The sequence below is a fragment of the Vipera berus genome (genome assembly GCF_964194415.1).
Source record: "Vipera berus genome assembly, chromosome: 3".
In the NCBI taxonomy this organism is placed as follows: Eukaryota; Metazoa; Chordata; class Lepidosauria; order Squamata; family Viperidae; genus Vipera; species Vipera berus.
In genome coordinates this window covers 104826132-104841383 of record NC_138204.1, presented here as the reverse complement: position 1 = coordinate 104841383, position 15252 = coordinate 104826132, and the positions used below count along the sequence as shown (strand labels likewise).

Here is a 15252-nt window from a genome sequence, read left to right as displayed (position 1 = left end):
GGAAGCCTTTGCAGGTGTTATGGCTTAATTAGCTGATTAGAGTGGAACACTTTGAGCCTAGAATATTGCACTTTTTCACAATATTCTAATTTTCTGAGATTGTGGATTTGGGGTTTTCATGAGCTGTAAGCCATAATCATCACAATTATGACAAATCATGGCTTGAACTATCTTGCTTTGCATGTAATGAGTCTATCTCATATATTAGTTTCCCCTTTTAAGTTGCATTACTGAAATAAATGAACTTTTGCATGATATTCTAATTTTTTGAGTTTCACCTGTACAATAGAAATACAATGTACAAAAGTTAAAAAAGAATTAAACATTGTAGCCCAATTACAGTAAAAATAATAAAATTAATATTAAAACACCCCAAACCCATCAGACCAGGCCGGCTTGTTCAAATAAGTAAGTTTTTAGGTCACAGCGGAAGGAGCAAAGATCAGGAGCCATCTGGAGCTCAACCGTTAAACGGTTCCAAAGGTCTGGCGTGCCCACAGAGAACGCCCTCCCCCTGGGGGCCGCCAGTCGACACTCTCTGACCGATGGCACCCTGAGGAGGCCCTCTCTGTGGGAGCGCACTGGACGAAGGGAAGTTGATGCCAGCAGCAGGTGCTCCCGTAAGTAATCCGGACCCATGCCATTTAGGGCTTTATAGGCCATCACCAGCACCTTGAATCTCACCAGGAGGGCAACCGGAAGCCAATGCAGCTCGCGGAGTAGAGGTGTTACATGGGAGTATCGGGAAACCCCCACCACCACTCGCGCGGCCGAATTCTGCACCAGCTGAAGCCTCCGAGTAGTCCTCAAGGGCAGCCCCATGTAGAGAGCATTGCAGTAGTCTAAACGAGAGGTCACGAGCGCATGAGTGACTGTACGCAAGGCATCCCGGTCCAGATAGGGCCGCAACTGGTGCACCAGGCAAACCTGGGCAAAGGCCTCCCTAGTCACAGCTCCTATATGATCTTCCAAGGAGAGTTGCGAATCTAGGAGGACACCCAAGTTGCGAGCCCTATCTAATAACTCACCCCCATAATTAGGGATGGAGTAATCTGAATTTCCCGAGATGCCGGCACGTACAACCACTCAGTCTTGTCGGGGTTGAGCCGAAGCCTGTTCCTCCCCATCCAGACCCGAACCGCCTCCAGGCAACAGGACATCACATCGAGGGCATTGCTGGGGTGGTTTGGGGTAGAGATGAAAAGCTGGGTATCATCAGCATATTGATGATACCCAACCCCCAAACCACGAATGATCTCACCCAGTGGCTCCATATAGATGTTGAACAGGAGAGGCGAGAGGACCGACCCCTGAGGAACTCCACAAACGAGAGACCTCGAGGCCGACCTCTGCCCTCCTGCCAACACCGACTGCGAACGTCCCAGGAGGTAGGAGGAGAACCACTGCAAGACCGTGCCTCCCACTCCCAGCCCCCTGAGACGCCGCAGTAAGATACCATGGTCGATGGTATCAAAAGCTGCTGAGAGGTCTAATAGGACTAGGACAGAGGAGCAACCCCTGTCCCGAGCCCACCAGAGATCACCAGCGCGACCAATGTCATCTCCGTGCTGTACCCAGGCCTGAAGCCTGATTGGTACGGGTCCAGATAATCAGCTTCCTCCAGGAACAAAGGGAGCTGATGCGCCACCACGCTCTCAACAACCTTCGCAAGAAAGCGAAGGTTGGAGACCGGACGATAGTTGTTTAAAACAGCTGGGTCCAGGGCAGGCTTCTTGAGGAGGGGTTTCACCACTGCCTCCTTCAAGGCGGCGGGAAAGCTACCCTCTCTCAAAGAAGCAGTTATCACTGCCTGGAGCCAGCCTCGTGTCCCCTCCCGAGCCGCATAAACCAGCCAGGAGGGGCACGGGTCCAATAAACACGTGGAGCTCAGCTTCCCCATAATCCTGTCCACATCTTCCAGAGTCACAGGATCGAACTCCTCCCAGATGACATTACCAAGACCACCCATGTCCTCACCATCAGACTCTGCCCAGTCGGAGTCCAAACCGGTCCGGATCCGAGCGATTTTGTCCAACAGATGTTGGCTAAACTCCTCGGCACGACCCTGTAAGGGCTCCTCCTTCACCTCCTGATTAAGGAGGGAGCGGGTCACCCTAAACAGGGCGGCCGGGCGGTTATCTGTGGATGCGATGTCCACATAGAAAAGGAAAAAACGCCTGCTTTATAAAATCACATTGAAAATAATTTAAAATGTATTAAATCTATTAAAACTTTCTTATTCCTAGAATATTCCTTTGACTTTTGATGATGTATATTGCTGGTCACTCTTCTGGAAAAAAATTCATACTGGAAACTAAGAAACTTTGTATGAGACAGAAAGCTAATAAAAAAGACTTCATTCTGCTACATTACAATCTGCCATGATCATAGCATCTTATTACAGTCTGCTTTCCTTGTGTTATTCTCACCTGCTGCCACTTCAGTCTCCAGCACAATCTCTTCCCAGATGAGCATTACCTGTGCTAAATACCCAGGAAATCTGTCAACACTCATGGGAGAAGTTGGAGTCCTTTACACTGTAGTTGCTCATACTTTCTTCTTCCTGCAAGCAGAGATGACTGCAAAACATGAATGTTATTTCAGATAGCTCTTACTCCAATCTTTTGATCCAGATGACACCATTGGGATGAAAATGTCTTGCCTTTGATTCACAATTTTCTATGCCTGGGAGTAGCTTTTTTTTGGAGATGATGAAAGCAGTTCATACCTTGTGGGTAGTTAAAAGACTTAACTATAAAACAAGCAAGCTTCTTATTCAGATATAGGATGAAAATCCCTAACATTATTCAAAGTGGCTACATATGTCTGTAAAGTCCTCTATTGGAGTTTCCCACCTGATGATCTCCTGACAGTCCTAAGTTGAGAGCAGATGCATATACAGGTAGTCCTCAACTTACGAACACAATTGAGTCCTACAAATTCTGTTGTTAAGTGAGACATTTGTTAAGTGAGTTTTGCCCCATTTTATGACCTTTCTTGCCACGGTTAAGTGAATCACTGCAGTTGATAAGTTAGTAACCTGGTTGTTAAGTGAATCTGACTCCCCCATTGACTTTGCTTGTCAGAAGGTCTCAAAAGATGATTGCATGATCCTGGAACACAGCAAAGGTCATAAATATGAACCAGTTGCCAAGCATCTGAATTTTGATCATGTGATCATGGCATGCTGCAAAGGTCATACATATGAAAAACGGTCATATTTTTCAGAGCCTTTGTAACTTTGAATGGTCACTAAATGAACTGTTGTAAGTCAAGAACTACGTGTACTTGCCTACAGAGGAGATAAGTCATTGTTTCACAATGTCAGATAAATACTTTAATTAGCATAAGACTATAATTAGCATAGGGATGCAGTGGCTCAGTGGGTTAGGACGCTAAGCTTGTTGATCAGAAGGTCGGCAGTTTGGTGGGTCGAATCCCGAGTGCCGCGTAACAGAGTGAGCGCCTCTTACTCGTCCCAGCTTCTGCCAACCTAGCAGTTCGAAAGCACATAAAAATGCAAGTAGAAAAATAGGGACCACTACGGTGGGAAGGTAACAGCATTCCGTGTGCCTTTGGCGTCTAGTCATACCGGCCACATGACCACGGAGACGTCCTCGGACAAACGCTGGCTCTTCGGCTTTGAAACGGAGATGAGCACCGGCCCCTAGAGTTGGAAACGACTATCACGCATGTGCGGGGGAACCTTTACCTTTACCTTTATAATTAGCATGCTTGCTCTTGGGCAGTATTTTAGCCAAACTTTGATTGCTGATATGTGCATGAATGTCTGTACTCTTTCTCTTTACATAAGGGTGACGTGATGGCTCAGCAGTTAAGACACTTAGCTTTCAAGACCCAAGTGCCACAGGATGGGATGAGCTCCCATCCTCATGCCAGCTCCTACTAACCTAGCAGTTCAAAAGCATGCAAATGCAAGTAGATAAATAGGTACCACTTTGGTGGGAAGGTAACAGTTCTCTGTGATGTCATGCTGGCCACATGACTATGGAACTGTCAAGGCTAAATGGCCTTGAAATGGAAATGAGCAAACCCCCCCCCCCTATAGTCGACAACAACTAATGGAGTGAAATCTGTAGGGATATAGTATTATATTTAATACAGGGGATATTTTTTTGGACCTATTTACTGAGTGGTTCACTTTAGCTCACTTTAGTGTGTTGTTTTCTCCTTATTGAGCAAAGCTAATCAGATGAATAATGGTTGTACCAAACTGATGACCACTTTATGTTATTGCAGGAGTAGTATAACTTTTAAATAGTTTTATATGGTATATAGTTTTAAATAGATATCATATAAAACTTTTGTATAGATTTATAGTATCACCTTAGAAATCAATTATTAAACAATATGTGATTTGTAAAGATTCAGTTCAGGGAATCTGATGTTATGGCCGGCTTTCAGGTTTTCAAAGAAACTACTGCTGATACCTGCATGTTCTTATTTTATTACAGTAGACACTCCTGACCCCTATGTGGAGCTCTTTATTTCCACAGCACCAGACAGCAGAAAGAAAACAAAGCATATCAACAACAATGTGAATCCCGAGTGGAATGAAACTTTTGAAATAATTTTGGATCCCAACCAGGAAAATATTCTGGAGGTACTAGTACAAATATCTATAGGGAAAAGGACTCATGCGGTGTGGATACTGTATTAAAAATATTAACTGCAGTGTCAAAAGAGGCAGTGTGTGCTAAATCAGAGGTCTCCAACCTTTCCGGGCTCGAGGACTGGAGGGAAGGAGAGCAGCTTCAAAATTGGTGTGTGCATGTGCGCATGGGTCCACACACACTGGCACGGCACTAGCAGCCCCTTTGCACATGCGGCATGCTCTGGTGCCATGCTCATGCACGAACGGCCGTGTATCCCCCACGGAGGCTAGTGGTGTATGCACAAATGGGCTGTGGACACCTGCCCTGCGCTAGCATTCCTGTTCATGCCTGGGCACATGCACAAATGGCTGCGGGCGCTAGCGCAACAGGGGGGAATGCATGGCCACACGTGCATCCACCAGCCAGCCATTTCCAAGGCCCACTGGGCCGTGGACCATAGGTTGGGGACCCCTGTGCTAAGTACCCTAACTTACAGAGGTAGAGTGTTTAGATTTTGCTCTATGACTTTATTATAAATGAAAGCTTCCTTAATGAAACATTTCCACACAAAAATTCATGTGTATACACACTGAGTATCAGTCCTAAGGCCTGACATGAATTTGTACTTAGTCGCATTAGTCTCCTCTTTGTTTATCTGTCTGTCTCGTCCATCCATCCATCATATTTCTAAACCACCAGTTTCCCTTGCAGAGGGACTCCTTCAGTCTAAAGTTACAGTATATAGTCCAGATTTCAAGCAAACGTAGACCTAGAGTGCAAAGAGAAAAAGGCATTTGGAAAATGGAAAAAAAGAAATTAAACTGGGAAATCTAAGAGGTTTAAGTTGGACAGCATGTTTTCTCAGCACCTTTTCTACCATTGTGAAATAACACTGACCAAAATGATGAGTATAAGATGACAAGACAATCTTGTGAACAGATTTTGGGATTTGGTAGTCTGAGCCTTTTTAATAAAGTGCTTTTTACAAGTATAAAATATTGCGAGAAACAATAGGAATCACAGAGCTAAGATTCACACACACACACACACACACACACACACACACACAGAGGTGTATACATATAAAATATATAGGTCATCTAGAATATAATATAGAGCAGAATGAGAAAGTTTCAATATGAATTTCTCATTTCAAAAATACATGCTTTATTGCAGCTGGTCTACATCTTCTGAATATCAGTCTAGCTTGAAATGAGCTTTCTAATATTACTTATTTCTCCCTTTCTAAATAAATGAGCCCCTTTGAGAAAGGATAAAAGACAAATAAGTAGAAAGGAGAGTGTTTAAAAGAGAGGCAAAATCTTGAGCTCAGAAATAATTTTGCCACCGAATAGGAGGTTTCGTTTGCTTTCTGAACAGAATAATAAGTTGTTATCTCTTACCTTTAATATATAAAATGAGAAGTTTGTATTTTTACAAAATATCACCAAAATATCATATGACCATCAGGAATAAATATCAGTTTGGCCAACCTAATTTATGACTAATGGGTATACAACTATGTCCATTCATCCTGAAGAACTTGTTGCTATCCTAATGTACGTAATTTTAGTATGAATAATTTGTAAAAATACAAATCATTTTTCCAAAGCTATTGTTTGGATAATCCGTCAGTGTAATTGTTTTGCCATATCTGGTAAAGGTTTATAGATCTTCCAATTAAAAAGTAAAAATATTTAACCAATATTGCTTTGTTGACCTGAAGTGAAAGAAGTTGGTAATGAAATGTGTTTTTGGATCTTTAATCAATAAAGTGTATGTTGAAAATTAACTTAAAATTATGTTTACTAAGCATGTTTGCTTCATTTTCAAAAAGTTGTTTACATTTATGTAGGATATGAAAAGGTTCAGTTTAAGTGTGTATCTTTTTTTCAGATTACTCTTATGGATGCAAATTATGTGATGGATGAGACTATTGGTACAGCAACTTTTCCCATTTCATCTTTGAAAATTGGGGAGAAGAAACAAGTTCCATTTATCATTAACAGAGTAAGTTCAAAAATCAACATGCCAGTTTCACTATTGTTGGTCTCAAAATGGTCACTTTCCAAGGTTATAAGTAGAGGATGTAAAATCTAGAATGTAGTAGTACAGAAATGATGTTCTTTAGTTCTCTTAAAACATTTCTGGTACTGAAAATGATGTGATCTGTTGAAAATACAAAGATTACAAAATGATGACTGATGACTGACACGGTGTGTCAAACCACATCTTTTTTTTACTCTTTGAAGCTGTTTTAAGGTTGTAATCTTAGTATTTTTAATACAGGATTTACCTGGCTGAAGCCACTGCTGTAGGCATTTCTTAAAATGAAATTTATTTTGTAGTCCAGTTTGCACAGCTGCATGCACAACACACATATTGATAGCTGCAGTTATGCTGAGCCATCCATGAGAAGCCATAAGCCATGTTTAAGTGTACTTTCATTTTGCTATCCCACATTTTTTATCCTTCATTTGTAGTGTCAAGACCTGAACCATGTTCATAAATTAATTGAGCAGCATCTAGTTTTTTCATAACTGAAATGTTGAATCTGGTATTTGCTCCAGTTTGGATAATAGCCATACTTTGAAAAATGAATTTGATTTGAAAATATACATGTCAAGTTTTTTTATTCTCTGGTCTTGATATTTTTTATGAGTCTACATTTTAATTCCTTTTTTTGATATGGATGGAATGTGTAACTTTCAGTTTTTCTTCTCGGTTCCTCTCAGTAATGCATTTCAAAATCACTTCCCAGATAAAATTGCTCTGATTACTTATGTAATATGGCAGTATTATTTATATAGGTAACAGCATTGCAAAAAAATCATATTACATTGGTTATAAGATGATAAATGCTGAGAAACTGAAGTATAATTCCATTCCATTTTCTTTTACTAATAGTCATACATTATTCCTTTTCTTAGGAAAACCTATTGATTTTTTTATGTCTTCCAGAGAATATAAGATGTAGCACTCTCCTCTCCCCTCCCCTCTCCTCTCCTTAACATGAAATTATTACTGCAGTCTTTGTGATCCAAATGGTGGATGGATATGAGATAGTATCAACTGTATTGATAATATATTGAGACCAAGGAAATATATTTATATGTTTATTCTTAAAAATAGTTCATACCACTTCTTTATTTAAGTAAAATAAAAGTATGAAGATAAGATAAGATAATTTTATTGTCATTTTTTACTGCAGGCACAATGGCACACATCAAAAATGAAATTTAGTTGCCCGCTCTCAAAGTGAAACACATACATGACACACACCTAAAACATACTATATACAACATATGTATAGACCCACACCCCTACATATACATAACAATAAAATATTAAATACTGTCCATCTTGAATATATAACGGAAGGAGGAAGCCTGAGAGTTCACAAGGTTAATGCTGTATGGAATGAAACTATGGTTGAATCTGGATGTTCTGCTACTGATACCCACGAAGCCTGTTCCCAGAAGGTAACAAGGAAAACAGGTTGTGAAGAGGATGAGTGGTGTCCCAGATAATCTTACGGACCCTGCTCAAGCAATGCTTCTGTGCTATGTCCTGGATGGGAGGGAAGGAACTGCCAATGCTCTTTTCGGCCAGCCTCATCACTCTCTGCACCGCCTTCCTGTCTGAAGCAGTGATGCTTCCAAACCAGACTGTGATGCTGTATAACAGGATGCTCTCGATCGTCTCCCTGTAGAAAGCAGTCCAAAGAGGGGAACGAAGATGAGCTTTTCTCATGCAACGCAGAAAGTGCAGGTGCTGCTGTGCCTGCTTCACTAGTTTCTCACTGTTGAGCGACCAAGCCAGCCTACTTGTTAGCTGCACACCCAGGAATTTGATGCTGGTAACCATCTCCACAGGTGAATCATTAATGCACAGAGAAGTGTGACTGTGGCTGCCTTTTCTGAAATCGACAATGATCTCTTTGGTTTTTCTGGTATTTAAAACTAGGCTGTTTTCCTTACACCAGTTCACCAACCCCTCAACCTCCTTGCGGTAAGCTTCCACATTGTCATCATGTCATCATTGTCACCACTACTGTTCTATTATCTGTGAACTTCACAATATGGTTGGTGGCAAACCTAGCACAACAGTCATGAGTCAACAGGGTGAATGGCAGAAGACTTAGGATGCAGCCCTGAGGAGAACCTGTGCTCAAGAAAATGGCATTGGAGGTATTTGTTCCAGCTCACACATATTGGGGCCTGTTGGTAAGAAAATCAAGAATCCAGTTGCACAAAGGGATGTTTAAGCCTAAAAGGCCCAGTTTGTCTACTAGATGCTGGGGAATGATTGTGTTAAACGCCAAACTGAAGTCGACAAACAACAAATGCACATGAGTATTTCTTTCCTCTAAGTGCTTCAAGATCAGATGGAGAACAGAAGAGATAGCATCCTCCATAGAGCAATTTGGTCGGTAGGCAAGCTGAAGTGAGTCAAATGCTGGCAGGAGGCTAGATACAATAAAGTCCTTTATCAGCTTCTGAAAGCATTTCATAATGGTGGATGTCAGTGCAACTGGACAGTAGTCACTGTGGCCTGTAATTGTGGACTTCTTTGGGACTGGTAAGATGATGGCCATCTTAAAACACGATGGGACCACTGCCTGCTGCAATGAAAGATTGAAAATATCTGTGAGAACATAAGCCAGTTCATCTGCACAATCTCTAAGGACACATCCAGGGATGTTATCTGGACCTTCTGCCTTCCAAATGTTAACTTCCTTCAGTGTTTTCCGGACAGAGGTGATATCAAACCTTAGCACTTGCTCATCAGGATGGGGCACAGCTTTCCTAGCAGGAGTGCTATTTGATGTCTCAAATCTACCAAAAAATGCATTCAGTTTGTTTAGGAAGTCTTTGTGGTCCTTGCATCTCGGTGGATTCACCTTGTAATCCATAATGGCCCAGATTCCTTTCCACGTTCACCTGGTGTTTGTAGGGTCTTGAAAAAAGTTCTGAATTTTCTGGCAATGGGCTTACTTTGGACCTTTTATGGCACTTTTCAGATTTGCTCTGGCTGTTCTAAGTGCCAGCATGTTGCCAGATTTAAAAGCCACATTCCGTGCTTTCAGCATCTTGTGGACCTCATAGGTCATCCATGGTTTATCATTCGCCCTCACAACAATGCCTTTCAGGACACAGACATCATCTATGCACTTTTGGATATATGCAGACACCATGGTGGCATACTCCACAACTTTTGTATGTTGGTTATCAGTAGCTGCTTCCTTAAACATGTCCCAATCTGTGCACTCAAAGCATTATAACAATGTGTTTGGGGGGGAAATGTAGTGGCTTAAAAAAAGGCCTTAAAAGCCTGGAAAGTTAGGAAAAAAATCTGCTCTAATATAAACTGGTAGCAGTATTAATGTTAGGTGAGACTCCTTTGTTTATAAGACAACAGATCACAAATTTGTTGACAAAAATTGTGATACAATTATAACATTGCTTGTTTAGGTTACCGAAGTCATATTGGAGGTATCTCTTGAAGTTTGGTAAGTAATCTTGGCATTTGCCAAGTGTAATTGCAGAAATGATAGCTTGTCTTCCTTTTTTTGTGCAATTACCATATTTTCCGGCATATAAGATGACTGGGCGTATAAGACGACCCCCTACATTTCCTGTTAAATTATAGGGTTTGGGCTATACTCGCCGTATAAGACTACCCCTCTTCCAACGCACACCAAATAAAAATTAAAAAACATCAGATTTGATTTTAATATGGTAATTTTAATTCAAATGCTTATGACATGCAGGTACTTGGTAGGAAAACTGTCACTTATAAACATAAGGCTGTTTGTCATCAAACATGTAAACATAAAACAGTGCAAGTGGATTAAACTTTTCCTAATTCACTCTAAAGCTTTCCCTGCACAGACCAAATGGGAGATCCGCTCCAGGTTTTCCAGCCCGCCCGCCCAGTTCCTGAGTCAAATGTGTCCTTAGAGCTAAGCAGCTGCTCTGACTGCTGCATTCCCCACCTGCCTTTCAAGTTGGGATAGACTGCAGCTGCTCTTCAACTTTAGAAGGAAAGACGCCCAGACCCCAGCCTGTAAAAAACCACAGACTGCAGCTTCTTCTCCAATTGGTCCTGCTTTCCCTACGCAGACCAAATGGGAGATCCGCTGCAGGTTTTCCAGCCAGCCCTGTCCCTAAAGTTTCAGCACCCGGCGTATAAGACGACCCCTGACTTTTGAGAAGATTTTCATTGGTTAAAAAGTCGTCTTATACGCTAGAAAATACGGTATGATATATAAACTGTATTACAAAGATATATTGGACTACAATGACATAGGATTGAGAATTCATTAAGATCAGCAATGGATGCTTTCCAATATTGTCTTATTGATCTCAAAGTAGAACATTGCTGTAGTTTAGTCCTATGTATATTTATTTGGCAGTCCTGTATTTTGCCTTATCTGTAGTCAGGGCTTTTTTTTCTCATTGAACGCTCAGAACGGAGTTCCGGCACCTTTTTTGGATGGAACCTTGTAGGGTAGGCAAGGCGGGTTGTATAACATGTGTGAGTTCTGCCACCTTTTTCTTTTACAAAAAAAGCACTGTCTGTAGTTATGTTCCATTGAATTTGACTGACCCTTCTATGTATCCACAAGCATGATTAAAGCTGTCTTGGTACTATAATTTGGCCTAAAGCCTGATGGCAGTGGATCCAGACAATTCACTTCCTCTAAGCCTTTTGGAACTGCAAGCCTACACCATATGTAAAAATGAAACACTTTAAATATTATTAAATCATTAAATCATTAAATATTATTAAATCATTAAATCATTACATTACATGCCACATTACAGAGAGTCCAGGCTTGACCAGGACTTTATTGGCATAGATTAAATTGTTTACTTCTTTAAGTAGGACTTTTAGGACTAAACCCATGTTTTGCTCAACAGCTCTTCAACAGACCTCCGTTTTAGCATGGCTCTGTGTGATGAAGAGAAGGACTTCCGACAGCAGCGGAAAACTAGAGTAATGCATCATCTGAACAAGTTACTGGGAGCTGATTTGGCCTCCATTCGTGATGTAAGTGTGGATTGTTTATAACCAGCAAGTTTCGACCCCAGAATGATCTAAAGCTACATTGCATTAGATTTTGTTTTTTGCCTTTCAACTCTATAAGTTTTTGTTTCCATGTACTTTTATCAGCAATCCACTTGATGTTCTCCAAACCTGGAATACTTCCTAAAATTATCATATCATTTTGTTTCAGTTGAAGACTTTGGCTTTTAATCTTAAGTAAAACGCTTTAAACTTTCTTATCAAGTTCTGAACCTAATGCTATGCATGATTGCTAAGACTTCATTTGCTTTTCTAACTAGATAATTCTAGTTTTAACTAATTTAGTTAGAATTAGTTATTCTAGTATTAACTAAATATAACAGCTTGTTTTTAAAAAAAACTCTAGTCTTTAATAACTTTAATTGGTTTGTTTGAGCTGAAATTATAAAAACTTATTGTTTGATCTGTGAGACATGCCATCTTGATATGTGGGAAAATGGGAACTGGAAAGGACAGGGAGATATACACAGTGTTCTTATTTTCCTAAACATTTCTTATTGCTTAAAATGTCCAAATATGAGCTTTTGTGTTGTTAAATGATCCAGAAATGTTTTTGGTCAGCACAGCAAACAAATTAGCCAAGCAAATAATTAGTTTTCTCTATATTGAATATCTTAGAGATTATTTGTAAATTTTCATGCATAAGGCAGAGAGAGAGACTACAAATGACATGCTAACACATTGGTCAATGCTCCAATTTTTAAAATGGTGAGCAGAGACAGTAAAGATGTTTACAGATTAGAATTTTTTAGCCTATTCTTTCTTCCTACAAAAACCTCAAAGCTGATCTCCCTAAGGAGTATTAAATACAGATTAGCTCTTGCAAATATGTGTTCAAATCTGGATGAAGAGAGATATAAACCATGGGTTGTCTTCAGGGAATGAACAAATTATTTTTTGAGTGGGTGGTTTTTTTGCTACATTGTGCTATTTATGTTATGTTACCATGAATATATAATGTCTTGCTCGTGTTGTTGCATGATAAATACCTTAGAAAGCATCTATATTGTATATTTTCCCAGGTGCCAGTGATAGCAATCTTGGGATCTGGAGGTGGATTTCGGGCAACTGTGGGATTTTCTGGAGTAATGAAAGCACTATATGAATCTGGAATTTTAGACTGTGCAACATATATTGCTGGTTTATCTGGATCCACATGGCAAGTTTGCTTTTTTTAAAAAAAAACTTTTTTAATTTTAAGAGACAATACTTTACTCTTATTATGCAAATTTCTTTTTTTTAAAGAAAAATTTATTGGTTTTCTAGTTTTACATTTAAATATTTGAAAAACAACGTGATGGCTGAGTTGGTCAATAATTCAATAACATACAAATATCTTTAGTACAGATCTCAAACTATTACATTAAATGTTTCCTCTCTTTTCCCCTTAGTATTTACTGTCTCACATTTAAATTAATACAATTCTTATTATATTGATTAAATAAAAAATAACTTTCTTACATTTATCAATAATTTTTAGTTTATACATATCCTAGTTGTTTTAACATTCAATTTTTTGCTTAATTTTTCCCAATTTTTAATTTTCCATTAATATTTATATTTAACATTTGATATTTATAATTTCCAAGTTTTAAATAACACCAATTCCCTTTATCAAAATTCATCACAAGATCTAATGTTCAGGATATATGAGTTATCTATTTGAATTCTCACTATCTTACATCAACTAATTAGTAATATAATATTCTTATTTTCTGGTAATTTCCAGATATCTTAAATTTAGTAACCCAAATTCCTCCTATTTCAACATTTAATACTTCCTGTCTTTTTCTCTTAATATCTACTATATCATATTTAAGCTAATAATTTTTATTATTACCACTAAATAAAAATATTTTTATTATATTCATTGATAGATTTTTAGCTTATATATATATATCTTAATTACCTTTACATTTAACCTTTATAAGCAAATCAATGTTCAAATTTAACTATTAATATTTATACTTCTAAGTTATAAATGACCAAAGTTTTCTTTATCTCATCTCATAACGATATCTAGTATTCAAAGTACACATCTATTTGAGTATATTCGATTTTAATTCTCATGAGTAAGTCAAACCCCCAATTTTTTGAGTCTTATTCTGGTTTTCATTCTTTGCCAAATTGTCTTCCAGGTCCGTTCTTTTGAGTCATCAAACAAATCTCGCTGTGTTGTTACGTATATTGTTTGATGTAGAAAAAACCATCCAGTCGCCATTTTTTTGAGAGGACTAACAAATCATCTCTCTATTTTTTCAATCTCAATGTAGTTATCTTCTCTTCAGTCTGTTCTTCTTCTTGATCCTCAGGTTCCTTATGATTTATGTAGAAAGTCTTTTCCTTTTTCCATATTGTCAGTCCCTTTTCTGGGTTTTCCATTGACTGTATTTGTTGATCAGTTGAATCTTCTGTCATAATCTTTAATTGTTCCACCTTTTCTGTTATATTCTGTGTAGTTGTTTTTTTATTTGTAATCAAAGTCTGAGTTCATATATCTGGGCTGACATCTTGTTCTTTTCTGTAACCTCTTGTTTCATCAGTGGCTGTAAGAATAGTTTGATAAATTGCTTTCAACATAGAGAGATTCTGTTCCTGATCGTCGTCCATATTATCTTAGAAGTATATTAGGTTAAAATTTTAATTTAATTTAATTTATTAATATTTCTATACCGCCCTTCTCCCGAAGGACTCAGGGCGGTGTACAGGGCAAGAATAAAAACACAGAATTACAAAAGTTAAAAAGTAATTAAATACATGCCCACTAAAAAACAATTAGTACATAATAAAAACCCCAATAAAATGACAATAAAAACCCCACCAATCCCCCCTCAGGCCAGGCCGGCTTGTTCGAACAAGTATGTTTTTAGATCGCGGCGAAAGGAGCGAAGATCGGTCGCCGTCCGGAGCTCAACTGGTAACTGGTTCCATAGTTCCGGGGCGCCCACAGAGAAGGATCTCCCCCAGGGGGCCACCAATCTACATTCTCTGACCGGTGGCACCCTGAGGAGGCCCTCTCTGTGGGAACGCACAGGGCGGAGGGAAGTTGATGCCGGCAGCAGGTGTTCCCTAAGGTACTCCGGACCCCTGCCATGTAGGGCTTTAAACACCATTACTAGTACCTTGAATCTCACCCGGAAGACAACTGGTAACCAATGCAGCTCACGGAGCAGAGGTGTAACATGGGAGTATCGGGAGACTCCCAACACAACTCTCGCAGCTGCATTCTGTACCAGTTGGAGCCTCCGGGTGGTCCTCAAGGGAAGCCCCATGTAGAGAGCGTTGCAGTAGTCTAGACGAGAGGTCACGAGCGCATGAGTGACCGTGCATAAATCATCCCGGCTTAGATAGGGCCGCAACTGGCGCACCAGGCGAACCTGGGCGAAAGCCCCCCTAGTCACAGCCACTATGTGATCTTCCAAGGTGAGCCGTGAATCTAGGAGGACTCCCAAGTTGCGAGCCCTATCTACGGGGGGTAATAGTCCACCCCCCATAGAAAGAGATGGAATATCCGAGTAGACCCGGGATGAAGGTATGCAAAGCC

General features: G+C 39.7%; 1 protein-coding gene across 2 annotated transcripts in view; it reads left to right on the top strand.

Moving 5' to 3' along the window:
* PLA2G4A (phospholipase A2 group IVA) overlaps positions 1-15252 on the top strand; it is a 197356-nt gene that overhangs the window by 78082 nt on the left and 104022 nt on the right. For both annotated transcript variants that reach the window (XM_081324965.1, XM_081324966.1), the window contains exons 4-8: positions 4476-4624; positions 6513-6626; positions 10091-10128; positions 11543-11672; positions 12731-12867. In XM_081324965.1, coding sequence (XP_081181091.1) covers positions 4476-4624; positions 6513-6626; positions 10091-10128; positions 11543-11672; positions 12731-12867 — 568 coding nt within the window. The remainder of the gene's footprint in view (positions 1-4475; positions 4625-6512; positions 6627-10090; positions 10129-11542; positions 11673-12730; positions 12868-15252) is intronic.